Source organism: Amphiura filiformis, chromosome 17 (genome assembly GCF_039555335.1).
Source record: "Amphiura filiformis chromosome 17, Afil_fr2py, whole genome shotgun sequence".
Lineage (NCBI taxonomy): Eukaryota > Metazoa > Echinodermata > Ophiuroidea > Amphilepidida > Amphiuridae > Amphiura > Amphiura filiformis.
In genome coordinates, this window is record NC_092644.1 from 42,236,278 (window position 1) to 42,263,226 (window position 26,949).

At 36.5% G+C, this 26,949-nt stretch overlaps 1 protein-coding gene across 1 annotated transcript in view; it reads left to right on the forward strand.

Moving 5' to 3' along the window:
- LOC140137223 (uncharacterized) overlaps positions 1-13,607 on the forward strand; it is a 56,285-nt gene extending 42,678 nt beyond the window's left edge. Inside the window, exons 39-49 of the mRNA XM_072158874.1 lie at positions 128-365; positions 1,318-1,449; positions 3,084-3,209; positions 4,170-4,303; positions 5,426-5,669; positions 6,400-6,496; positions 7,038-7,183; positions 7,814-8,034; positions 8,929-9,069; positions 10,419-10,577; positions 11,535-13,607. Coding sequence (XP_072014975.1) covers positions 128-365; positions 1,318-1,449; positions 3,084-3,209; positions 4,170-4,303; positions 5,426-5,669; positions 6,400-6,496; positions 7,038-7,183; positions 7,814-8,034; positions 8,929-9,069; positions 10,419-10,577; positions 11,535-11,651 — 1,755 coding nt within the window. The 3' untranslated portion in view covers positions 11,652-13,607. The remainder of the gene's footprint in view (positions 1-127; positions 366-1,317; positions 1,450-3,083; positions 3,210-4,169; positions 4,304-5,425; positions 5,670-6,399; positions 6,497-7,037; positions 7,184-7,813; positions 8,035-8,928; positions 9,070-10,418; positions 10,578-11,534) is intronic.
- The last annotated feature ends 13,342 nt before the right edge of the window (positions 13,608-26,949 follow it).

Below are 26,949 nucleotides of genomic sequence, written 5' to 3' on the forward strand. Positions count from 1 at the left end.
TTTTTCTTTCCTGAATGCAAATAGCTTATTTTATGGTTACTGCAAGGTTGGCAATAATTCTACACAATTGAAAGGATGTGTTTTGAATTTGATTGAGATTCCTTTGTGTTTGTTTCTACTTCACCAGATGGATCGTCTATTTGAAGCCAGTGAACTAAGAACCTACCTAGGCACACTAATCAACACCATTAACATTGTACAAGGAGGTGCATTAGTAAGCTTTACTATAGATCTACAGAGAACAAGTACTGTGATTAAACAGGAGGTCCTTGATGCATTCTATGGACAACTCACTGGTAGAGATAATTGTGTTATCTTGCCAAATAGCAGAGTCCTCAAGGATACATTTAACATCACTGTTCCAAGTAAGTTCAATTATAGTAGGAATTCCAATTGAATGAACGCAGCTTTCAACAGCTGCACTCGATCCAACCGCAATTGTATATCGCGTATTTCAAACTACAATGTGAACGCACGTCCTTGGATACAATGCTAACCAATCACGAGTGGGTTGGTATGGTTGGATTCACTTCCGCGTTACTCACGCACAGTTGCACATGCTGGCGTACATCGCGCAGTGTACGCTAAAATTTGTCACGCTATTGAAAGCTGCGTTCATTCAATTGGAATTCCCACTATAGTAGGCCATGCTATGAGAGTTACTCTAAATTTTAACACATTTTTGCAGGATTATTAAGAGTTGTGTGTGTTATTCAGCTGTAGTGATTTAGATTTGTGCTAACTCTGTTAGTTTTAAAGGGGTATGTGTAGCTTTTGTGCAGAAAATGACACAAATGGATGTTCCACAGAAGTCCTTTATGGAAGTCAATGTTATAAATGTGTTGTGGCTAATGATGTATTTGGCAAATTGTCCTTGCAAATTTTGCGTTAACTCAAAAATATGTAAGATCAGTTTTGTTTCAGTTTGTAAGTGCAGTTCTTGTACAGTACATATTGTAATTTTTTAGTTAACATTTTGAAGGAAAAAGTAATGATTGCACGTTCTTGTGCAGTACATATTGTAATTTTCTAGTTAACATTTTGAAGGAAAAAGTAATGACTACAGATTGACTTTCCTATTAAGATTTTAGGATGAGGATAAGAGTAAGGGTTAGGGTTAATAGAAAGATTTAGACCAGGATTCAGATACAGATTAGGATTGGCAACGGCATTCCTCTATTTTGAAGTTGTTCCCTCAATAATCAAAAGAAAATAATATGAAATACTTTGTTTCTGTAAAAGGGTCCTAACATTATCAATGTTGTATACTTTGTACTAACTAACTAATTGAATATATTGCCCTTTGTTTTTATATAGTTGTGAACCCATGTGAAGAACAGCTCGATGAGTGTGCTAAACATGCCACCTGTGTATTCGCTGGTGTCAGTCACCAGTATACTTGCAGTTGTGGAGAAGGATACATTGGCAATGGAGACCATGAGTGTATTGGTATGTGTTATTATTAGAATATACAGCCTGTCTCAAAAAAAATTGTGCAAGTGAAAAGCGCCTCTCTGGCAATTAGAAAATACCGTTGTGACATAATGCTTATACCAACGCCAAGGGCGTAGTCTTAGCTCTCAAATGCCGTTTGTTCTATTCAATTTGCTTGTTTTAATCTCGAGATATGCTTACTTAACAACGAAAGGGTAAAATCACAATTGTGCCACTTTTACTAAGGAAGAGGGCTGTACATGTAAATCAATGGTATCATTAAGTTTATCAAGAGTTCCTCCGTGAAATCAAAAGAATGCATCAATTACACAACAATACAAAATTGTTTTTACTGTTTTTACTGTTTTATCATGATACAGGTATAATGATTCTCTTTTTCCACTTACGACAAATTAAAAGATAAATTAAATACATGTAAATGTCAATGAGATTTATCATGGTAAATACTGTTCTCTTTGTCACTCAAGACATGTTAAAAGACAAACAAATATTGCTCACTTAATAGGTTAATGAACTAAGACAAGGTCATGAAATTTGACAAATTAATGCAATTAGACAAAAGACGGCACGCGCACTGATGTAGATGCGTCTACTGCACGAGCCCCGAGAGGGGGAGTGCATTAGACGTCAGCTATCATTGATTTACATGTACAGCCCTATTCCCTAGTAAAAGTGGCACAATTGTGATTTTACCCTTTCGTTATTAACTAAACATATCTCGAGATTTAAAAAAGCAAATTGAACAGAACAAACGGTATTTGAGAGCTACGTCTGTGCCCTTGACGTTGATGTAAGCATCATGTCACAACGGTATTTTCTAATTGCCACAGAGGGCGCTTTTCAGTTGCACAATTTTTTTTGAGACAGGCTGTATATAAGAATAGTTAATAATTATAAACAAGGAACCAAATTACATCGCAGATTTACAGAACTGTTTCCTGCGGTCTTGAAACAAGACCTCACTGTTCAGAAACCAAACGTAGTGCAATGGAGGAAATCTATCTCCCTCCATCAGTAAGTGCAAATACCGTAGAATTTCGTCTACAAGCATGCCTCTAAACGAGGTATTTTTTGACGAAAGAGATGAAAGGCAAATACCCTCCACAAACCCATTACAATAGATTGGTCTTACAATAATATGTGTTTGTACAGTCGCCTATATCAGTAATATAGTTGTTCAAACTCCAAATAATGTTTTTGTGGAGTTTCTGCCTCTCGTCTCTTGCATTAAAAACCCCCATTTAGAGGCATATATATGCTTGTAGAGAAGGTTTTACGGTATAGGTTTCAAAATCAGCCTGATAGGCAATATTTTTAACATAGAAGTTTTGTACCAGATTCAAAATGATCTGATGTTTGCAAAATATTAAAAGGCATTGGACCTTGACCATTGCCTGAAATGGGGCACAGAATTAACAAGAAATTGTTTAATTATAATGAAGGCACATAGTGAATATTTCAAAAACAAAAAGAAAACAATTTGCCTCAAGGAAATGGGGTGGGGTCAACCACAGCTAGAACAAAAAATAAATTTCTAGTTGGGATGGTCTCTTAAATTTCTAGTTCAAGTTGTGATGGTCTCTGTGATGATCCTATTTAATAACTGCATGTCATTTTCTATTGTACAGATGTGAATGAGTGTTTGACTAATCCATGTGATGCAACAACAGAATACTGTGTGAACACTGAGGGCAGCTATCGATGTGATTGCCGTATATTTGATGGCTACTTGAGACATCATGGAATCTGTCAATGTAAGTATAATAATGAGCAGAACAGATTTGATAAACAAGGTTTGAAAATTTACAAACCAGCTTGTGTAAAATGTTTTTTGAAAATTTGATGTGAATATTGAAAAAATATGAAAAATTATTTGCTCTTGGTTGATTATCCCCACTGTTTTTGAGCATTTTTAGCAAGCTGTAGTGATGCTATATTTTTGTTATTTTGCTTGCTACCTTGGTTTAATTATTTGCTATGATTTGATTAATTTTCATTTTTGTCCACTATCCCTGTGGTTTTGGATTTTTACTAGTGCAGTAACAGTGTACACCATCATATGGTTTACTTACTGCATTAGTTTTTATCTTGTCTTTGTCTTGTTCCACGCATCAAGTTGGTATACCTGGCTCGAATATTTCCATTTATATTCAAACATATCAACATCTGCAATAGCTGCCCCATAGACATTTGACAATTTGTTCATTCCAATATTGTACACCATCTAAATATGACACGTGCCAACTATTGTAGATGGGGTCTTTCTGCAAGTACCCTCAATGGCAAAGAATCCAGATTACTTTTCATTTGTATCACATTTATTAAAAACAATCTAGCAGCCTCAAACTGTAACCTGGCTCTTTCTATTAACTCAAGAGATGAACGCAACAATGTCACATTTTTTACAGTGCAAAACTAAACTCTTTTTGCCATTGTCACTTCCCAAACCTGGGGAGTGTGTGAGGTATGTTACAGGTTTTGTTGCGACATTTTATAGCAATTTGGATTCATTTCTTTGCAACAGATCTGTTAAGATATGTTTTTAGCACAAATCTTCTATGGTTTGAAAAGCAGAATTACAGAGAGTGGAACTGAAATGTATAAAATTCTCTGAATTGCAAGGGAAGTTGATGACAGAAGTGAAGCATGAGCCATTTTGTATATGCTAATAAGTAACGCAACCAACTATTTCTTATTCATCTTGTGTCACACAGTGTATCAGCGATTTGAAGGACAGTTCCGTATTCTTGACATCGATGATAACCCAGAGGCAGCCACATTTGTACCAGCTTTGCTAGATTCATCTACACCGGAATACCAGAATGTAGCCACAAGAGTCAATGCTGTTGTAAGTTACAATTTTGTTAAATATTATTACAGTTGTTAAAGTAGTGTCTGAAGTGGTATGCATGCATGCATTGTTAATCCTTTCTGATATAGATGTAGCAATGTTGATCTGTATAGTGCGATTTCACGAAAGGTCATTAGTTCAAATCTGCCTCCAGAAGACATGCATAGTTGGCAGTGGTGATACAAACCCACCCTTTTTTTAAATTTCAAACCCACCCTTTTCATTTTATACCCTTTTATACCAAAACTCCGAAACCCACCCTTTCTAAGCATGGTTACCAATCATTGATAAGTGGTTATGGTGGTCCAGGAGGTGCAGATTTGCATCCAAAGTGAATTACATATTGAAGTTTTAGATGACCAAACACTACAGAATGGGATTTCAATGTTTTTTTTTTTAAATGTTTCATTTAGTGTCATTCAGTCAGAAATTACAGTAAGCTTTGAGATTGCAATTGTTGACTTCTAAACCCATCCTTTTTATCAGTGACCACCCTTTATATTTGGACACACATTTTAATCAGAAATTTTTCAAACCCACCCTTTTAAGCATTTTGTGGACCTCTCAAACCCACCCTTTCTAAAGCGTGGGTTACCAACAGTGACATGCATGGAACAAGTACAAAGCAAATGAGTCAATCGATTTCACTTCAACTGGGGATTTCTTTTGTGCTTTATGCATGCATGATTTGATTTGATTTGAGTTTATTCAGCATATCATCATACAGTCAAAACAATATTGCACAGAACATACAAAAACACAATTCTTATAAAAATACAAATTAAAAACATAAAATATTGACATGATAATATGCCAAGGATGTCCCTTAAAGTCAGAGACTTATTTCCAAAGAGGTCCTTAAAAATGCACAATTTTGTGTAACATTTGTTGATTTTGCCCCCCTGATATTCACTTTGCCCTCCAATGCCCCCCCAAAAAAAAAAAATGCCTGCCACCACTGATGAAGGCTAAACCCTTTGATTAAATTTGTAAGGTGAAATTAAAACCAGAAAATCCTATTGAATATGCTGACCCAGACTCGGAGCAGTATTCACTTTTGATTTTTGTTGTATTTAGTAAATTAATGTACCGACAAACAATTTCTCCCCTCTCATACAGGTCCGATACGCCTACCTGCGAGATCTCTCTCTGCAGTCCTACTATCAGTCCACAGTTGTACTTGCCTTCCGCAGTGGAAGCATTATAGCAGACTTCATAGTGACCTTTGACCTTGCAGCACATACCAACATGAGTGTTGTAGAGCAGGTTTTGAAGAATGCCCTCTCAGGCGGTGATCATCTGATGAGTGGTGCAGCAGATCTTGGTAACCTTACTGTGGATCCTAACAGTATTCGTTTCATAGGTGAGCCATACATCCTTGCTGTCTGCCATATTTTGTAAAACATTCACTATCTTTTCATTTATCTTTTCAATATATTTTTAGAAATTGGTAGACAAGGAGTTTTCGTCACCAACATCAAGATTGTTTTTGAGATTATTTGTCATGATTTGAAGCATTTGTCATCAGTTTTGGCTATCTTAACCCCCTGAGCACTACCTGCCGATCTAACATTGCCTCTGATTGGTCAATTACATGATATTTTCACTTTAATCACCAATCAGAATGGAGCTTTGCAAATAATTCACTCCAATTTTTTTGTGTGGGTAAATTATTCTAACAATGTTGCTGATTGGGCCAATTGATAATGAAAACTTCTCTTGGGGTTAACTCTGGTAGAAGACATTTGGTGTAAAAATCACCTTCAGTTAAGCTACTGCAATAAAATCACTTCAATCCCACTTGAAATCCATAAAACCCATGTGGATGACATTACCTTAATTTTCCACACAGGGAGTGTGAATTTCAAATTGAATTACCAGGAAGGGTGACTCCATTTAAAGTGGGAGATGAAGGTCATGTCTGCCACAGGGGGTGTACGGATTTAGCCCATATAGGACTCATTTTCATGTTGCAACAAAAATTCACCACTTCTTTGGTCTCTGTGTTGACATTTGCTTACAGTGGGAAAATTACCAATTTTGTTTGAGGCATTGATCAATTCAATAATATCTTACTTTTCTCAATGTACCAGATATGACTAGACCTGAAGACTGTGCAGCAGACTATTGCTTGAATGGCGGCAGGTGTCTACTGGAAGGGGAATTCCCCAATTTCTCCAACATTTGCATGTAAGTACTTCAGTCAATTGTGATAGTAATTTTTACGATCAATGAGAAATGGTCATATCAAGTTTCAATCATGAAAAAAGTACTTTGTAAGAATGATAATATAATATAAGAAGTTTTTGTAAAGTATGAACACATCATTTGAACTGATGAAAGACACAATTGTTATGTTTCTTTTCATAAAAACATTTAATAATGAAAAAAAAAATGACCGGCTTCAGCAACCACTCTTTAATATTTGTGATTTGATGGCTGGCCTCACCTGGTTATTTTCTTTTTTCATGCACATATTTTGGAGGGCTTTGGGTGCATGAACCCCCCGGGGTAAAAATCAGGGGGCGGCTAAAAGAAAGAAATTATTAAAGAAAACATCACTTTTTCAAACCACCAAAAATAAATTGGGTCACCCTTGGGGTAGGAGCAGCCACGGTATGCCACTGTTTTTCTAAAATGAGAGAAAAGGATGGTGTCACAATTAGCCAAGCTGGAGTCATTTATTGGTTTATTTTAATGGAACCTCGATCATTTATTGTTTCAACCACAGATGCAGACCAGGCTACACAGGCACAAGATGCAATGAAAGAGTCTCCGTACCATCTGGACCAGACACTGGATCCGTTACCAACAAACCTGCAGCTACAACAAGCCTTTATGAACGTGGTTTTGATATCACCATACCATCAGGAATAGGTAAGATATGAGTGGCGAATTGTAAACCAACCTTTTCAAGGGGAAAAACTTTTATGAAAATGGTCAAAAAATGAGCTAAAGGTACAAAAAAAGGCCTGAAAATCTTAAATCAGGGTGGCCAGCCTACTGGGGAGGTGGTCAAGACTTCTCACAGGGATGGCAGTCTGCCCTCTTTTATTCTCTCTAATTAATGACCCCGGGTGTTGCATTTTTCAAAAGGGGTGCATTAATTGGGTCTTTTTACAATGATAATTCCCATTAAAACATCGCTAGTACTGTCTGGCAGTGCTTCGGTCCACAAACAATATGGAATTCTACACATACTGTAATTGTGATAAAAATGGCCGCTCACATAGATGTCGTGAAATTGGCAATTAAATATTTGAAAAAACAGGCACTGGGTGGTATTTTGACAGCATTTATGGAACAGTTCTGTAGAAAAAATTGTGGGGGCGTTTGTCTATTAGAGGAAGGGAGGGGGCTTTATTAAAGAGAAGACAGCACGTAACTACCGCCCAAACTCAAGGTAAAACAAACATAGTATATTAATGGCAATTACTTTTGTTTAGACTACAAATGCTTAATTGCTGGTGAAATGTAACAGTAAGATAAATCTTGTTTATTTTCTAGGTGCCTTAACAGATCTGTCCCTTGTTGGTATCATCGTTGGTGTTGCAGCCTTCCTCATACTACTCCTGCTAGTTGTCCTGTTCTCAGTACTGATTGTAATCACACGTCGTCGTCACCGTGCCAAGAAGCTTGAATCATTGCCTCCACTACCTCTGTCATCTACATTGAAAGACATTCAGGAGATGTATAGATGTCCAAGAGATGATGCTCTACCTAGACCGGTAAGGAGAACACACAACTTATATTTTATCTACTTTCTGTTATTTTTGGCTCAAATTCCAAACACAGTTGAGTTGAATGGAAGAACTGTGACTTCTCTCTAGTCCAAAGGGTAGCTAGTCCGAAGGTTCTCTAGTCTGAAGGTTCTCTAGTCCGAATATAGAATAAGGGTTAGGGTTAGGGTGATGATTATGGTTAGGGTTAGGGTTTAGGGTTAGGGTTAGCGAGCCTTATTCTATATTCGGACTAGAGAACCCAATATTCGGACCAGCGAACCTTTTTCAGAATTCGGACTAGCGAATGGTAAATTACGTGTTCGGACTAGTGAACCTTCGGACTCCAAAGTCAAAAATACTACAGTTCTTAGCCTGGACCTTTTGCACCTGCTGTGTTCTGTTAATTCCTCAACTACAAAAAAAAGAAAGAATCCGGTCATATCAAGGTTATGGCATTTTAGTCAATCATTGTTGGACATTGCAAGGCAAAAGAAATTTTGAAGAAAAAAAGTGTCCAGAAATGGGCCTTAATACAAATAAAATCATAATTTTTTTTTTACATTTCCAAATGATGAAATTTTCTACAAAAGCAAGAAATTTCAGCATAAAAAGCGCAAAATCCCTTTAACCCTTGCTGTAGCGCATTTCGTGGATCAAATGCTGAATGTTACATGCAAACTCTTGGCCACCTGTCCAGGGGTGATCATTTCTTCTTACATCATATTTGTAAGTTTAGATTTTTTAGATTTTTCATAATTTAACATGGAACAACTGATTTTAATACATGCCTAACAGATATGATGTACGAAATCGCATCCAGGGGCAAGGTCAATTTTCAGTTACATCCCTGTCTTTATATCCGACAAACACTTATAGCTAATAATATTTCTGTCTCAACAGAATGCTGCCTTTGACGATACCATCTTTAGTTCTTCGGATGAAGAAAACATCTACGAAACTGCAGATGACGAATCGTTGGATGATGATGATAGGCGAATGCGTAGCCTGGCTGATATCATCAGTAGATCTTCAGCGCTTAATGTAAGTCTTGCATAAGTGTGGTTTTTAGCAAAATGCACTAGACCATTTCAGTGATTGCAATGGAAACCAAAACTCCAGTTGAAATCCATACACCACGGAGGACACAACCTTAATCTATCACACAGGGAGTGTGAATTTCAAATGGAGTTACCTGAATGGGTACCTCTATTTGAAATGTATACCCCCCTCTGGGAGATTAAGATCATGTCTTCTATTCAGCATCGAAGTGGTTACGTGATTCTCTTGATTACCAGATCATGCTATTTTGGTATGCCTTTGAGTGCCATATACTTTGTGTGGTGATCGTTTCGATCATGGTTCATTCAAGAGTGTGATTCCGTTGATATAGTAACATTATGTAACTTCGATACTGAATAGGGGGTGTATGGATTCTAACTGGAATAGTCCATTGTCATTCAGGGATCCCAGCCACTTGATGAGAATGAAAATCCATTTTTCCAGATGTGTCTTGCATACAACATATGGATCCAAACTGTACTACAACCATTCAGATATACTGAGTTTTTATTTCATACTTATGATAAGACTTCTACCTTCTCCATCTCTAGGTAATTGTTTGAAACAGTCCACACCCTAATATCTTGGAAAAGAGGAAGTATTTCTTATGATATATTGAACATTTGTAATCGAAATATCAGTGAAAACTTTGGGAATCATTTGATTTTGTGAAATGCTGGGAACCCTGTCATTGTGCATGCTGAACTATTGAACTCGCAATGGCAATGACATTTGGTTTTTTTGCATAGTAAATAAAAGGGCTTTATTTAAGGACATTTTAAGAGAGTGTGACAAAAAGTCGTGAGAATGTTAAGTTTTCTTCTCGTTAAGTTAAAGACCCATTCAGTGATCCCAGCGAAAGTGTAAACAAATTAAAATTGTTTATAATTGAAGGATAAGTCATTCAAATTGTTAATTGTTATTTGGTATTTTTGAAATGAAACATTTGGCAAATAACAAAGAAAAAAGCAGTATTGATAAAGTTGAAGCCCCATTCAAATACATGTAGCTAATTTAGATACTGTCAGTATATAAATTACAGATTCATGTAAATTCCTTATTTTTGTCTTAAATATACAGCTTTCAGCTGAACCACTAGCAGGCTATGTTAACATATTTATGACAATGACAAAGGTATCAAAATCTGAATTTTTACGATCGTCCGGATTAGCAAATCACTGAATGGGCCTTTAATTAGCAACTCATCAAATCAAACACTTGACCTTTTTTTTAAAATCATTTCAGGTACCATTCTAAATTCATATTTTGATTTAAAAAAATATTGCTTAATTGCATCTAAAATGTTTTTATTTTCCTCTAAATATTAACAGGAGCATATGAGTCAAGGCAAGGGTATGCCACGTCCACGTGTGCGACCACCACCACAGGATGCAGAATTAAGTACCAGCGAATTTGTACGACCATACTTGGCAACTGGGGATGAGGGAGAACCAGTTCATGAGTCTCAAGAAATGTACCTGTTAGAACCGGTAAGTTGATGTTTCCCAAAAATATAATTATTTTAGGTAGGATGAGCTTTGGTCCCAAATGTAAATGGTTATAAAATGATATTGAACCTTTTCTTATAGAATGTTCGTACCCTGAATAACAAATTGGAAAAAGTATGAAGTCATATTTTTGTTAAAATTACAGAGATAAAGAAAACAATATTTCATTATTTTTATTGTATTATTATATATTTCATATGTCAGTAAAGAAGTTGGGAAATAAGTAGGGAAATGATAAAGTTTTGACACTTCTGCTGGCTCTTCCTTGGTAATCCAGTTGGTTCGAGCACTGGCTAGAGAATACCCAGGGGTGCCAGGTTCATATCGCTGTGAAGATGAAAATTCACCGCCTTCTAATCTAAGCCATTCTATGCTTTTTCAAAAAAATTCTGAATTTGTAGTTTGGTGAATTCAAGGGTGTTTTGGTTTTGCATATTAATGATTATTTAAGGGGGTACTACACCCCTGACCAATTTTGTGCCTATTTTTGCATTTTTCTAAAAAATTATAGCACATTGGTGACAAGTAAGATATGTATATTATAGGGGCAGGGACTACAATTACTGTAATGAAAATTCAGCAACTCAAAGCAGGTAGTTATTGATTTATTGATCAAATATTGGTTTTCCCTCATTTTTGACTGCAACTCCAAAATTGTTGTCTGTGCTGAAATAAAATTTCCAGTGCAGTAGTTGTAGTCCTTGCCCCTATAATATACATATCTTACTTGTCCCCAATGCGCTATAATTTTTGAGAAAAATGCAAAAATAGGCACAAATTTGGGCAGGGTGCAGTACCCCCTTAAAGGAAGAAGTCTTTTTGGGGTGCTAAATTGGGCTAATTTTCTCGGGTCAACTGTGGTATTCGATTTTTTTCTTGTTTGTTTTGTGATAGCGGTTTACAGTTACTTACCATTTTTGCAATCCTTTGTTTTAACAGAGAGCCGGTCAATCAAGAATCAGCAATTTCCCTATGCCGCAATTAACATCTCCTCATCAGAGAGGTGTATGGAATCCAAACCTGGGGTATGTCGACGATGAGGATGATGAACTATAACAGCCACAAGATGTCCGCCAAATACCGGTGGCATAGCTAAATAATCACAACTCATGTTGGGATGATGTATCTTACTTGGTGCTAAATCCTTTTCCAGTATTTTAGGAGTTTTGTCACACTTTTGGAAGTAGTTTGTTGGTCAGGGTCTATTTAAGATTCAAGCCTTGTCTATGAACTTTAAAGGAAACTACATGAAGCACAAAAGTGGGACACCCTAGAGTTCCAGGCTGCTAGAGCTGGCCCATTTGAAATTTGCACCACCTCTCCAATTTACATATGTAAGCACCAACATATGAGAACTGTTTCCACAAAATTAGAGGAAAGTTGCCAATTCTCAATATTCATTGAAGAATTCTTTTGTATTCTGACATGTACAATGAACTATATCTCCTTTTCTTCCTTGGCGGCTTTCCCCTCATTTTGTGAGAACAGGTATTGGCGTAATTAGGGGTGGACAAATTTCAAATGGCGATGCTTTTAAATTAAATACATGGCTGCTTCAGCCATTGAAAATATTAGCAGAAATTGTATATTTTTAACTGAGAAACTTATAATAAGATCTAGATTTCTGCTTGCGTTATAGCATTCTATATCATGCATGGTTGATGGTGCCAGTGATCAATTTACTTCACACTGATCAGATTTGTGGAATAATGACAAATTCACATGGATCCATTTTGAAACTTGAAAGGCATATATTTCTCAATTGAAGATTTGCATAATCGAAAGTGTTTTGCATTAAACGCATTCTTAATTAGCTGAGTCTGTGTATAGTCAGTACTAGCCCCGCCTACTTATCACACATTTGGCTAATTATTTTTGCAAAAAGTTTCAGAACACTTTTGAAATATAAAAATCTTAATTGCAGCAATATATTTGTCTTTTTGGTTGTCTTGGGAACAATGCACTGAAAGCGATATGAATATTCGCTATGCTGTATGCTTGTATACAATTGCTGTATCGATACCTTATTTTCCAAAATGCATCCTGTTTTTGATATACATATGGATGTTACTATTGCTATTTAAATAAGATTCATTGTGTGTTTTTGTAGTTTATTTAGTCTTGATGAGGTAATCTGGCATACTGAATTAATTAATGCCAAACTGCGATGATACCATCATGCATTTGGGAGAGCTACCAAACAATTTTGTAGGCCTTATTATCCCATCAAGATCACATCAAGTGAAAATAGAAAACACTCATGTTACGTTATTAATGCTAACACCATAGTAATCAGTGTAAATAAGAAATCCATACAGTTGTTGTACACTGCTGAAAAGTTTCATATCCTTTCAGTATATTAGTCCCAAGAGTGATATAGCAGTTCATTCCGTGTTTATGTGAAGTTTATATGCAGCTGATTATAAGAGAAAACTTGCATCCTGTACTTCCCCCTCCACAAATTGGAATTAAATTAGTGAAGTTTACACATTTTTCCATTGAAAAATTGTGTTTGACATTAAGTTTGAAGAAAAACTTAACTCAATTATGTTACACTTTATGATATAATAATTATGTGGTTAAAGCAGCGGTATCATTGAGAAGATAGTAAAAATAAACCCTAGGTATGTGTTCACTCAATTTTGTATATTAATTTTAATATAGTTATAAAGTTCATTTATATTGGGTTGAACATATTATTGATGCCAAAATAAGTGTTATAGATTTAAGTTTTGGAACCGCTGGGTTAAATAACTTACTTGTCAAACATCGGTGGAATTTAATTTGTCAAACTCCGGTGGAATTTTATATACAATTATTAACACAATAATGTTTGAAATATATATAGAGCAAAGAAGTTGTTTACCTCTCATGTAGCTTAAATTAATGTAGTTTTAGATGTTTATATTTTTGGATTTGGGAATTAATATTTTTGTTATTTGTATATCTTGGCACTATGAAAATTGAAGATAATAGAATGAAGATAATAAATCCAATTAATTTTGTACTGCTCACAAGAAAATACTTTGAATTTTGTTTTATTGTCTGCTGTTATCAAATATTAAGCAAGTTTCCTCCTTCAACTACCTTGGCAGTCTAATCACAGAAGCTGCAAGATGTATTAAGGAGATTAAGAGAAGGATTGCACTGGCTAAGTCTGCGTTCTCAAAATTAGACAAGATCTTAAAACCAGAATTCGGGTACTCAACTGCTATGTCGTCCCTGTATTAATGTATGGAAGTGAAGCATGGTCAATAACAACAGACATTAAAAGAAGATTGGAGAGCTGTGAGATGTGGTTCCTTAGAAGAATGATGAAGATCTCGTGGACTGTTTAAGTGTCTAATGACGATGTCCTAAGTAGAGCAAATGTGAACAGGAAGCTGTTACGTGAAATCAGCTCAAATTCCTTGGTCATATCCTCCAAAAGGATGGTTTTGAGAACCTAGTATTGACAGGAAGGATAGAAGGCACAAGGAGCAGAGGCAGGAAGAGAGTGATGTGGTTATCAAATCTGAAAGACTGGCTAAAAGAAAACGGAGCTGAACATAAAGCGACAGAGGTTCTGGAGATAGCCTATAACAGAGAATTGTGGCATGACGTGATCGCCAACGTCCTAGGATATGGCACCTAGAGAGAGAGAGAGAGTTATCAAATATATGTTTAATTTGAACAAAATTTTACCCAATCCAGGGATCAATCCTGTACGTAATAATTGTGCGGATGTAGACGTTGAAATACAAATGTGATAAATCCAATTGCATTGTAGCCCAATAAAATCATGAAGTGACTCACTACCAATTACAACGGAATCCATCTCACATGCATACATCTTCCAAAAGCTCCCACAAAAACCAGGCGGCGGATGACATGATCGAGCCGGCAACTCGTGAAACCGCCCGACTGTATGGCATTTTCCATATACTCGGTTAGTTCTGTGCCCAGTGGGCACAAGTTGACATGTCAACGTTGAATCAACGTTGAATCAACGTTGAAATGCAAATCAACCTGATTTCAACGTGATTTCAACCTGAAGTTGAAATCAGGTTGATATTTCAACGTTGATTCAACGTTGAAATCTGGTTGAAATTTAAATCAACTTGATTTCAACCTTATTTCAACCTAACATTGAGTAAGGTTGAAATAAGGTTGATATTTCAACGTTAAATCAACGTTGAAATTAGGTTGAAATAAGGTTGATATTTCAACGTTGATTCAACGTTGAATCAACGTTGAATCAACGTTGAAATGTCAATTTCAACGTTGAATCAACGTTGAATCAACGTTGAAATAGGGGTCTATCAACCTTATTTCAATATCACTTCAACCTCATCTTGCGGGCTTTTATTTGCACCAGAGCTAAATACTCAGAAGACAAATTCTAAACATAGCATGTGTAGCAAGTAGGCCTAAATGGTTAATGAAAAATATTAATGTGCATGCACGATGTGCTCCATCTGCAAGACTGGGACAAACAGTGTCGGAAACCATCTTGTAGGCCTATTCTTTTGCACCAATAGAGCTAAATAGTAACTGAATACCTTCAGAACAAGACATTAACATGCATTTGTGTAGGCGTATAATAGCAGTTATATGGTTAATGAAAAATATTAATGTGCATGCACGTAAAGTAAAATTTAGGCTAATATAGGCCTACAACATATGGTTTCCGACATAATATTTGCAACACTTTCGGATCGTTCATCCACATAATATTTGGGTATAAACCATCAGCCTGCTACACATGCTAGTGGGTGGGGCAAGGGCGTAAATCGGGTGGGGGACAGGGGGACACGTCCCCCTCACTTTTTAAAGTGGGGGGACACAATATCAAATGTCCCCACCCACACATTTTGGTCCTCACACCAAAAAAAAAAAAAGGAAAAAGAGAGAAGAGAAAGGGAGAAAAAGAGAAGAGAAAAGGGAGAAAAAAAGAAGAGAAAGGTTAAATTGCATGTAATTGAGTATGCCCATCACTGCCCATGCCTACAAAACCGTACAGTCGGTTATATATAGGCCTGTTGTTATTTTAGGCGTTGCGTGAAGGTGGGTCCACGGCCCATAAGCGTGTGAAAATTCCTGCGGGCCCGCCTATATGCAGGGCCTGTCACATTTTATCACCAAAAAAATGATTTCAACATCAATCCATGCATGCTTTAGTAATTGTGAATCTCAAATCTCAAGTAAAATTTTGACAAAATGACTTCAATTGGACCTTCATTTCGTAAAATTTTCCAACGTCTGAAGGGGAACATCCCCCTCAGACACCCCCTACCCCTTGTGTGAATAGGTCTATAAACAAGTGGTCGCTTTCACTTCTACACCTACAGGCGCGGATTCAGGGGGCAGGTCTTATAGGCCTAACATATCAGTGGCAGGCCCGTACGCAGGGGGGCTGCGGGGGACCTCCCCAAATTTGCAAAAGTATACAAAAAGTCATTTTTACGCTTTTTTTTAGGTCCAAATTTGGGGAAGAAAGTCCACTTTTGACAAAATTGCCCCCCGGAGCCCCCCCCCCCCCAAAAAAAAATCCCTAGGTACGGGCCTGATCAGTGGACCTGTGTAACATTTAACATTTTGCTAATTGAGTTCGGACACTTTTTTCTGTTTAAGCAATGATTTAAATAGTGTAAATATGATGCACCAAATGGCTTCAACTTCTCAGGGTGGAACATCCCCCCTCAGACACCCCTGCGTAGTGGGTAAACAAGTAGCCATTTTCGGTTCTGCTTTCCACATTTGCCAATTTATGTAATTTAATAGGCCTACAATAATAGGGAAAACTTTTCCACAAAAGGCTTCATGGACCGTCATTTCACAAATTTTGGCTTTTTAAACTAAAATTTTACACACTAATAGTGCCAAAATGGGCCACCAAATCGCTTCAATTAGGTATTCATTTTGCAAAAGTTTCTTACTTCTGAGGGGGGCACATCCCCCCTCAGACACCCCCCTGCGTCGCGCAAGCGCAACGCGATGGCCGCTTTGCGCCCATTTTTTACTGTATTTATTTATTTGCCCCACAGTCAGAGTGTCCCCCACTTTCAAAAATGGATTTACGCCCCTGGGGTGGGGGATCCATATATACAATCCCCCCTTCCCATGTTGACGCCTGTATGTCAGTACATATGTTTCTGACCAAATTAACCTCATATTTAGCTATCGGCCATTCTAGCCCCAAAAGGACAAAATTTTGCCCGCTTCGTGCGAGTTTATTCCATCTTTGCACCATATTTATCATATCACTTTAGCTTTAAATGGCATTTTTTCATATCATTATGGCCTATTTTCAACCAATAATATAGATTGCTCAAATTTTGGTACCATTTATGTATCCACCTTTTCGTAATTCAAGGTATTGACCACTTCGCTGCCGTTTTGCAAATTGAGATGAGAGTAGGCCCTTTTTTCTCTTTAAAGCAATATATTTAAATAGGTGTAAAAATGATGGCTTCAATTGGACCTTCATTTTGCAAACTTTTCCAACTTCTGACGGGGGAACAGTCCCCTCAGACATCCCCCCTGCGTATTATGCCTAATCGATATGCAACTGGCCATATTCGCTTCTGCTTTCGTGCATTTGCCAATGTTTAACACAATATAGGCCTATAGGGAAAAATGAGGAAAACTTGTCCACGAAAGGCTTCATGGACCACGCTCATTTCACAAATTCGGCTTTTTCAAACTCCAATTATACAAACTGATAGTGCCAAAATGGTCCACCAAATCGCTTCAATTAGGTCTTCATGTGCAAAAGGTATACTTCTGAGGCGGGGGGAGGGGGAGGGGCACATCCCCCTCAGACACCCCTTGCGTCGTGCATGCAAGCGTCAAAAATGCCCCCCCCGCTCTAGATCCGCCACTGCTATCACATCCCTTAGTTTTCCACTTCTTCCTTTCATCTTTTTCTTCTGCCAATTTCTTCTTCTGTTACAACATGTACAATGAACATTTCTGTTATCATAACCCCGTATACGTGACCCGTCCATGTACATTTTTGTCCTTTCTTTTTCATTTTTGGTGAGAATTTTCCTCCTGAATGATTTTGAGGTAATGGTGGTCTTTTGGAGGTGCAAACGATCAAAACAAATGTTCTTTCTTGCCCCTCTGGTTGGAAAGTCACCTATACCAAATATAATTTGGGTGTCGTTTAGAACTGATATCAGTCCCGGGGGGTGGGGGTATCAGTCAGCGCTAAATTCAGAGGCTTTCGGAGCTGTGCGCGGTCTTTCCAGGGAAGCATACCCGACGGGTCATTTATTTCAGCGGCGGCACTACGTCAGGCTGGGGGTGAGGGAGAATTTCCCCCACCCAATTTTTTTTTTTTTTTTTTTCCCCCCCCGCTCTTTTAAGGCAAAAAACCCAACCTCTTACAAAAAAATCCCCTTTTGTGGCAATTTTGTGCAAAAGTTGTTGCTTTTTTGCCCCTCCCTGAAATTCACGACCCCCCAAAAAAAAAATCCTGGCGCCGCTTAGTGAAGATTAAACCGAAATATGCAGTACTAAACCATTATAATAATCAAGAACATGGTGAAAGTTAAATTTGGCACAGAATATAAAATTGCAGAAAGCAAGGGAAAATTGGGTAATTATTTTAAGAAATTTTCCTTTGATCTTGGTTTTTAATGGGATGTAATTTTCATTAATCAATTCATTGGTGGGCCATGTTTTTGTACTGTGACCATGTTAATTGTAGGCCTACTGATATATATGGGAAAGTTATTGTGGTTTGTTTTGTCACTTGTCCTACATGTAGGCCTATATGTGTTTGGGGGATGGGTGGGTGGGTACGTGTGTTGAGGGGGTTTTTGGGTGGGATTGTAGAAAATCCCTGATCTGTTTTTAATTGATTCACTTGTAACCAACATTATTTGTTTTATCTTAGTATACTATGGTGCTTATTCTGCCCACCCATGGTGGGGGTGGGGGGGGGCCAACGGTAGCCTTTGTGTTCGCGATGAATTTTTTTTGCATCAGGCCCCCTAACAAGTGTTTGTGAACGGTTCCTTAAGTGGCCGCTAAACGCGCTACTTTCGCTCCGCTTCAACATGTGTTCAAGGATTTCACACCAATGTCACAAAGAAATTTCCACTGCTGTTAACATGCGGTTAACATACCCCCCCACACACACACACACCCACACACAGTGTTGTAGTTCTCGAGACTGAAGCCTGGTCTTGGTCTCGGTCTCGGTTTCGGACCTGCTGGTCTCGGTCTTGGTCTCGGCCCTCCTGGTCTCGAGGTCTCGGTCCGAGACCGGCTTTGAGACCAGTAAAATAGCACCATTCTGGTCATTTGGCTGCCCTTTAATTAATTCTGCTCAAACAGTTTTCATAAATTGAATCATTAAAGATTAATTAGGCCCAGTTATTAATTGTTCAAAATATCATAAACAAACTCTACCTCAATAATCCTAGATCATATTTAAGCTCCGTTAAAATCTAATTTAAGCAACACATCATATTTCTTAACATTTGCCCAATAATCATATTCGCTGTCGTAGTGCACGTTAGTAACCATTGGTTACTGCTCCAAGCCTGGGCTCAAACACCTGTTCCGAATTTTGATACGCCATAGGCTTTGTGTTGTGATCATTTCGATCACTGGTTCGTAACAAAGAAAGTGTGATCCAGTTGACCTGGCAACGGTCATATTGTAACGTGCACTACGACAGCGAATACGTTACGTACATCATTCAAAACGTAGCAACATCAGTTAATCCCAACAAACATGACCCTTCTTGGTTTTCTATATAACATTTCAAAGGACTCGAAGGTTACCAAATAATGTTAAAATGTATACTCTAGACGCTAGGAAACTAAGGAAAGATTATGAAACCCTTCCTTATTTTTTTTACTTAATTCAATAATTGTTTAATATTAATTATTTATTTAATTATTAATTAATTGTTTATTTATTTATTTGAATTATTTATTTAAATATTTAATTATTTACTTTTTATTATAATAATTATTTATTAAATAATTTGATTAACCAAGTAATTGCTTTAATTTAATAATTATTTAATATTAATTATTTATTTAATTATTAATTCATTGTTTATTTATTTATTTAAATTATTTATTTAAATTATAGGCATATATTTAATTATTATAATGTAATTATTTATTAAATAATTTGATTAACTAAGTAATTGCTTAGTTTGATAATTATTTAATATTTATTATTTATTTAATTATTATTTAATTGTTTATTTATTTATTTAAATTATTCATTTAAATTATATATTTTAAAAATGATTATAATGTAATTATTTATTAAATAATTTGATTAACTAAGTAATTGCTTAATTTAATAATTATTTAATATTAATATTTATTTAATTCTTAATTAATTGTTTATTTATTTAAATTATTTATTTAAATTATATATTTATTTACTTTTAATAATATGAAGTTGATATGTATTGCAAATTTGCAATACCTAATTCTACCCAATTGCATTGCATATCACCCAACACTGTTACACATGAGTATTGGATACTGCCCAACACTAAAGTTACCAGCTAATTAATTGGAACAAGCAGCAGGAGAAATGATGCACGTATTTTTGAACTTATTTTGCAAATAAAAACAGGTAAGTACACCTTTATTTTTCTGTAAATTATTGTATGAATTTTGATTGATTGTGAATTGTGCATTATCAGGAAACAAAATGAAGCATTTAAGTTTAGCCAGCTTGTAATAATATGACATGTATCGTGTGTACGATAAGCTTAAATAATTTACTATGGCCATGCATGCATGTTTACCTTGCTCATTGACTATGATGGTAATTGGTATGCATTGTTTTGTATAATGACCTGTCTAAGACTAGCTAACCATAGCATTTCTAGGTCCAACTTACTCAGTCTCAGTTACTCTACCTTCATTTGGTGTCTGGTGAATTGTGTTTTGCATGGATGGTTACTTTAGGGCTAATTAGGCTTACATGCATGACATGGCTTAGCTTAGCCTTAACTTTTTACATGCTTAGGCAACGTTAGGGCAGGCACTAAGTCTAAGCACATGACATGAGCAATTGAGCATGCTTGGTACCGTCTAGCTGTTACTAAGTAGGCCTACGAGTATAAAGCTGATACAAAACTAGTACCGTAGTACTAGTAGTACTGACTGGGTTAGGCCTAGCCCTAGACATAAATAATGTAGCAAAACATGATCATGATGATTGTCTTATTTTGGATTTTATTGTGGTGTACATCACTACATCATGTGTAGCCTACCCTACGGCGCATGCTAGGCTAGCCTAGGGCAGGATACAGTTTACAATGAAATCAGGCCTCGAAATAAGCCAGAATTTCTGAGAGCCATTTGGTTGGGCCCTTGGTCATGTTGGTCTTAAATGTTCGAGGGCCCTCACACATTTTTGTAGGCCCGAATTTGGGCCATTGGTTTTAACCTATGAACCCCACAAAAAAGTGAGAAAAATTGCCACAAATTTTATGGGCCATTTGGGCCCGCCGGATATGTCTTTTGCGGGCCCTCACTGATTTTCGGGGGTCGAGGGCCTTTTTGGGCCCTCCTTATTTTGAGCCTTGAATGAAATGTACCTGACAATACATTGCAAATATTGTAGGCATAGCCATAGCCTAGTAGTAGCACTAGCTAGACCAGAAACCAGGTTTTTCTATCAAAAAACCAGATGTAAAAGGGGATACATGCCATTTTAAACCGTTTGCACTAAGGCCACCAACACCGCACCAACATATGCCATAAAAGTATAAAGCATGGTTTGCTATAGGCATAGGGCCCATTGAATGCCTGTAAAATGACGTCTAATGCTGATGCAGAAGAAGTGACAATCCATGATGCAATCGGTTTTAAAATGGCATGTATCGCCTTTTGCATCTGAACTATACTCTGATCAGCTCTTAATAGGCAGGGACCCATAATCATCGTGGATTGATATAGAACGGCGAACACACAGCTGGGCGCAGCACTTACGCGAATTGCGCTTTGCGTGAAGACGCGTGCGGCGTGCTTTTGTGGATTTACGCGTGCGTTAGTTGGAACTTTATTGACTCGCGCAGTAACAAAAACCGAATAATTCAAGCCTATTTAAGAGCTGATCATAGTGTAATACAGTTTTAACTTTTGATCTCAAATGTTTTTGTAAGAAATAACTGGACATGTCTATTTTCAAGTATTAACAAATTGATTTTTGGAAATATACTTTTAGTAACCTGTATCTTCTTTTGTTCCTTAGATGCATTGGTGCATCAACACAATCCGAATCATGCATCAAGCAGAAGAGGGAGTATGTTGTAAGGTGATAAGAATTCAGGAGAGCAGTGGTACCAACAATAATAATAACAATGTAATATCATAGGGATGTAGATCCAACTTCAGAATAGACACGGATGATATAAAACGGGATCAAAGCTTCGCCATAAACACCTTGCGCAAAGCAGTCGCAAATTTTCTTTTACATGCATTGGTTGATTACACTTGGAGCAACAAAACTGGTATCGGTTCTCTGAAGCATGTGCTATGGAAAAGAAGCAGAAGTAAACTTTTCTGAGTCCTCTAGAAAAGATGAATCAAAGCCAACAGAAGTGACTTGGCCCTAATTAAACAAAAGTTTGGTACTTTAATACGCTGATAATAGTGATATTGAAAACTTGTCTGGATTTGATGAAATATAAATGGTGACAATGTAGGCCTATGCCTTCTCGCAGAAACAAGAAGCAAATGCCTATCGGAAGGGGGGAAAGAAGAAACGAAAAAGAAGAAAAACATATATGAATTATTAAGGTAGTAGCTTGGAATATACTTAAATGTATGCCTACGTCTGCAATTCTGTGAAGTTCTGGCCAATACCAAATAATGTAGAAACGCTGCCCAAAAAATATCTGTGCCAAAATCGCTTGCCCTGCCTCCTATCGCTTGTCCCCACCCTTTTGACATGCCAAACAAGTTGCCCCCCCCGTTTTTGGCCTGCCATAAATATTGTTGCCCCCCCCCCCATAATTCACCGGAGTACACATAATTATTGAACCACCCCTACCCTATATAATTTAAAAACATATTGAAAGTGTGCAGATAGATAGGTCGAGAGAACAAACCAAAAGTTTGCATGTCCTTTAACGCGGCTGTGTACTCTAGCCATTGTTTCTTTCTCAAAATTGAGTTTTTATGATATGTTTGTACCTTGTTATGTTTTTTATAAATACAAGGAATGAAAATCCAGATTTGTAAACTCCAACTGCAATATTTTAAGTATTTTATTTCACTATAGAGGCCGTCAGCCTTTCGCCATCTTGTGGGTACAAATGATACGCGTGATTCTGCGTCGGACACTACGCGCAGGGCGCAGCTTGCCACGCAGCTGTTATCACGCATCACCACGGTGATTTTGCTGTTCACGCATGGAGATCGAACGACCATCGCAGCGTGTACCCACAAGATGGCGGCATATGAGGTCACGCTGACCCCAGACAAACAAGAACCTAGACCTATAACTTTGGTTTGCGTAGTGAAGTCAACACTGCTTAGCAACGATTTTGACAAGGACGCAACCCGGACGCAAACAAGCAGACATGTTCGCGTCTACAGAACACGTTGCATTTGACGCGGGCGATAACGGCGCAGCAATCACGCAAACGATCGCGTTTTTCGTTCCAGACATGAACGCTTATTTCTCCGCGTCCGACCACCCGACCAAAATCACCTTGGATACGTGGCTTCACCTACTGCCACGGTTAGGGATGGGCAGTTACAGGTCTAGGTGGTATGTCTATGACGCTGACGGCCTCTATTCCACTCGTGTTTGAAATTGAAAAGGAAAGAAAATCTTTGTTGTACCAGCAAGGTACACCCGCGCAACAACTCATCGCGTTGCGTATCGCGCAATTTGTTAACGCACAAATACGCGACGCTTATCTGCATGCGCGGCGCATCTTATGGAAACACCACGGAAGCACTGATTTTACAAAAACCTAGTGGTCAAATGGCAACGTTTTAGCTGATAAAATGTGGTTTTTTTTCAAGTTCTTTCCCCCGATTTAAATATCAAGTTATGAATGGATTTCGCTCAAACTTCTCAAGGGGCTTTGGATTTACCCGATGTTCACGTAATATAAGTTACAAAAACGAAAACTGTCGCATTCTCCTGTGAGATTCGATGAAAGTGCAAAATGTGACCACTTTAAACTTCAACGGCCATTATTTCAATGTTCATTTTCTCGGTAAAATGACGATTTAGGTACACGATAACTCAATAAATACAGCATCTATAGGTAAGCAAATATGATCATCGTAAAAAGCATGATCGACTCAAGAAACGGTTTTCTCATTTTTTATATTTTGGTCTATTTCCGATTTTGGGCATCATTTTGTGCAAATAGGCGTTTTTGAATTTTAAAAGTTCATTTTGATGCCTTATATGGTCAATATCTCAAAAATAAGGCCAATATCAAAAAATAAAAAAAAACGTTTTTTGAATGGAGCCTCAAGATTGAGCTAAAAACAAAATAAAATATTTTGGAAAGAGTGTTTTTTTGTTATGATGTACCTAACAAATATTGCCAAAAACTCACTTTTTGTGATTTTCTTCAAAATTGTTGTTTTTACCCCAAATCTGTATTTATATTAAGATTTATTGATGTCTTGCCTTCATAAAATGTATACTTTTATATGTTTTGCGCGAATAATTACAAAGTTATTGCACTTTTACTACATGCATGTCTGAGAGTGCACCTTAAAGAAACGCCCATTTGTTAGAGGGAAGGGGTCAAAAAGTCTGATTATGTTTAATACATGTAGTTAAAAATCGGTAAAATTTTATCTTTTGGGTTGGAATTTTCAACATTTCACACTTACGTTTAAGGAGGGAGAGGGATCATGCACCAAAAGCACTTTATAGGATTAGGACGTCATCGAACCTCTGTTTTGTTCTATAAGGCCAAATAAAAAAAAAAACATGTTTCACGTCCCCTCCCGCTTCCTTTTTTGAGGTTTCTTCAATTATATTTTTATTTTTTGAAATTCAGTCATAACTTTTTCTAAAAATATGTCTAGGACCTAGAGATGCTTTCTATAGCCTTGCTGATAATCAAGAAACACTTTTGGAAGGTTTTGTGATAATTAGAGGGTCTATCTCTCGAACAACAAATAAAAGGAGGCCTCCTCCTTTTCCCGGCATTATTGTGTGCCCTAAAACAGCTCTAGTTATGGGTATATACACTGATTTTGCGAAAAAATAAAAAGCCACCTCTTCCTCCTTTTTTTCAATAACCCGGACGTGAAATATGTTTTTTATTTTACTTGGCCTAACATTGTTATGTTTTCTCTCTGCTTTCCTGACTGTGCCATTTGTCTCTATTTCTTCACTGCAAAAACAGCAGAGCAACACGTAATAAACACTTTAACACTTCATAAACACTTGTTTGTACAGTGAAGGTATAGTGTTAATTTATAAACACCAAAACACATGTATTTAAATGTTTATCTTGTTTAAAAATATAAACATCTTCATATTTCTAAACGTGTTTTGGTGTTTATAAATTAACATCCCTGTACCTTCACTGTACAAACAAGTGTTTATGAAGTGTTAAAGTGTTTATTAAGTGTTGCTCTGCTGTTTTTGAAGTGTTGTCTCCTCCTTGTTCTTTCGCTTAGTTGTTTTGATTTCTGATTTTTGGTTTGCTATTAAGGGCTGGGGTATGAACGTTTGGACAGTATTTATTGTGGGACATTAGAGCACATCAGACATATCGAATTGCATTCTGAATACGAAGAATGTCATTCTGATATCAAATAATTTTGATTTTTGAAATTCGCAATTTAATACACATTTTATGGCAAATCATTAAAATTGATATTTTTGATATTTAACAGTACTTGAAGTAAACTTTATAAATCTGATAATTTATACTTAAAGTGTATGTAGGTGGAATGAAAAGCCGAAGATCAATTGAAAATGTTAACCTTTCGTATTGAAGATATGGATTTTTTTCCTCAAAACACCAACAAAAATTAGGTCTTTTTGTTTAAAAATTCCATATCTTCAATATGAAAGGTCAAAATTTTCAATTGACCGTCGGCTTTTCCTCCCTGCTACATACACTTTAAGAATATATCATTAGATTTATATAATTTACTTCGAGGACTGTTATATATCAAAATTTGAAAAAATATCAAATTTTTATAATTTGTCATAAAATTTGTATTATATTGTGATTTTCAAAAACGAAAATTATTTGATATCAGAAAGACATGCTTCGTATTCAGAATGCAATTCGATAGGTCTGAGGTGCTCTCATGTCCCACAAAAAATACTGTCGAAACGCAATAAACGCTCATTTTAGATCCCTTAGATGCCTTTTTTAGTACGGTATATACTTTTACTTCTTAATTTCTTTCCCTCATACTGTAACTTCAATCCTCCTTACTTTCAATTCTTTTGTTTCATTTCTGTACTAATTAATTAATTTTCTTCTTTTTTTTATGATTTTTCTCTTTAAATAGAATTAAGTACCGGTATACAATATATGAATTTGTGAAACATGTGCAAAAACATAAACGTTGTAATTAAAATAAATGCAAATTACATAACGTTATAAAACTACTTGCATATCATTTTGTAATGAATGATTTTATTCAAATTCTTTCTAGTACATGTTTAAGAGAATGAAGTGATTATAGGATTGATTACTATTATATTAGGGGCGCTATAAAACAAGACTACAAGTATTCGACGTAGACTATTTGATGTAACATATCTACGTTATTTTTTGTTTTTTTATAGTCCAGTCCCATTCTATTTCCAGTTATGTTTAAGTTGTAACGAATGTTTGATGACGTAAAATCGAAAAAAAATTACATGGAATATCTGGTAGAAATATATTATCGATTTTACGTCATCAAACATTTGATACAACATAAACATAACTGGAAATAGAATGGGACTAGATTAAATAACGTATATGCCTAGGTAATTATGTTACATCGAATATTCTACGGCCGAATAATAAGTCTATAGGACCTATAGGTTTTCCCCGAGTATTTCGCACTTGTGTCATTGATATTCGTGCAAAAGACGTTTAATTTCGTCCCGAGATATTAGTCCGACGAAATTATAGGACCTGGTTTTTTCTCAGATACTAAAGTTCTATTAGGCCTACTCATGCACGACATGCAGACTGTGATCGCTCAAGAAAGATTGTAAAATGTAGCATTATATTAAGGTTCGTGTTTGAGTCATTGATTTTCGTCAATTTGCAGGTCAAATTCGTCTAAAATACTTAGCGATACCTTTCGCAAAAGTATTTTAAAAGTTTTTGGTCTTTTGTTTTAAATGTTTTATATAGGCCTACATTTTTGTCTTTTATTTA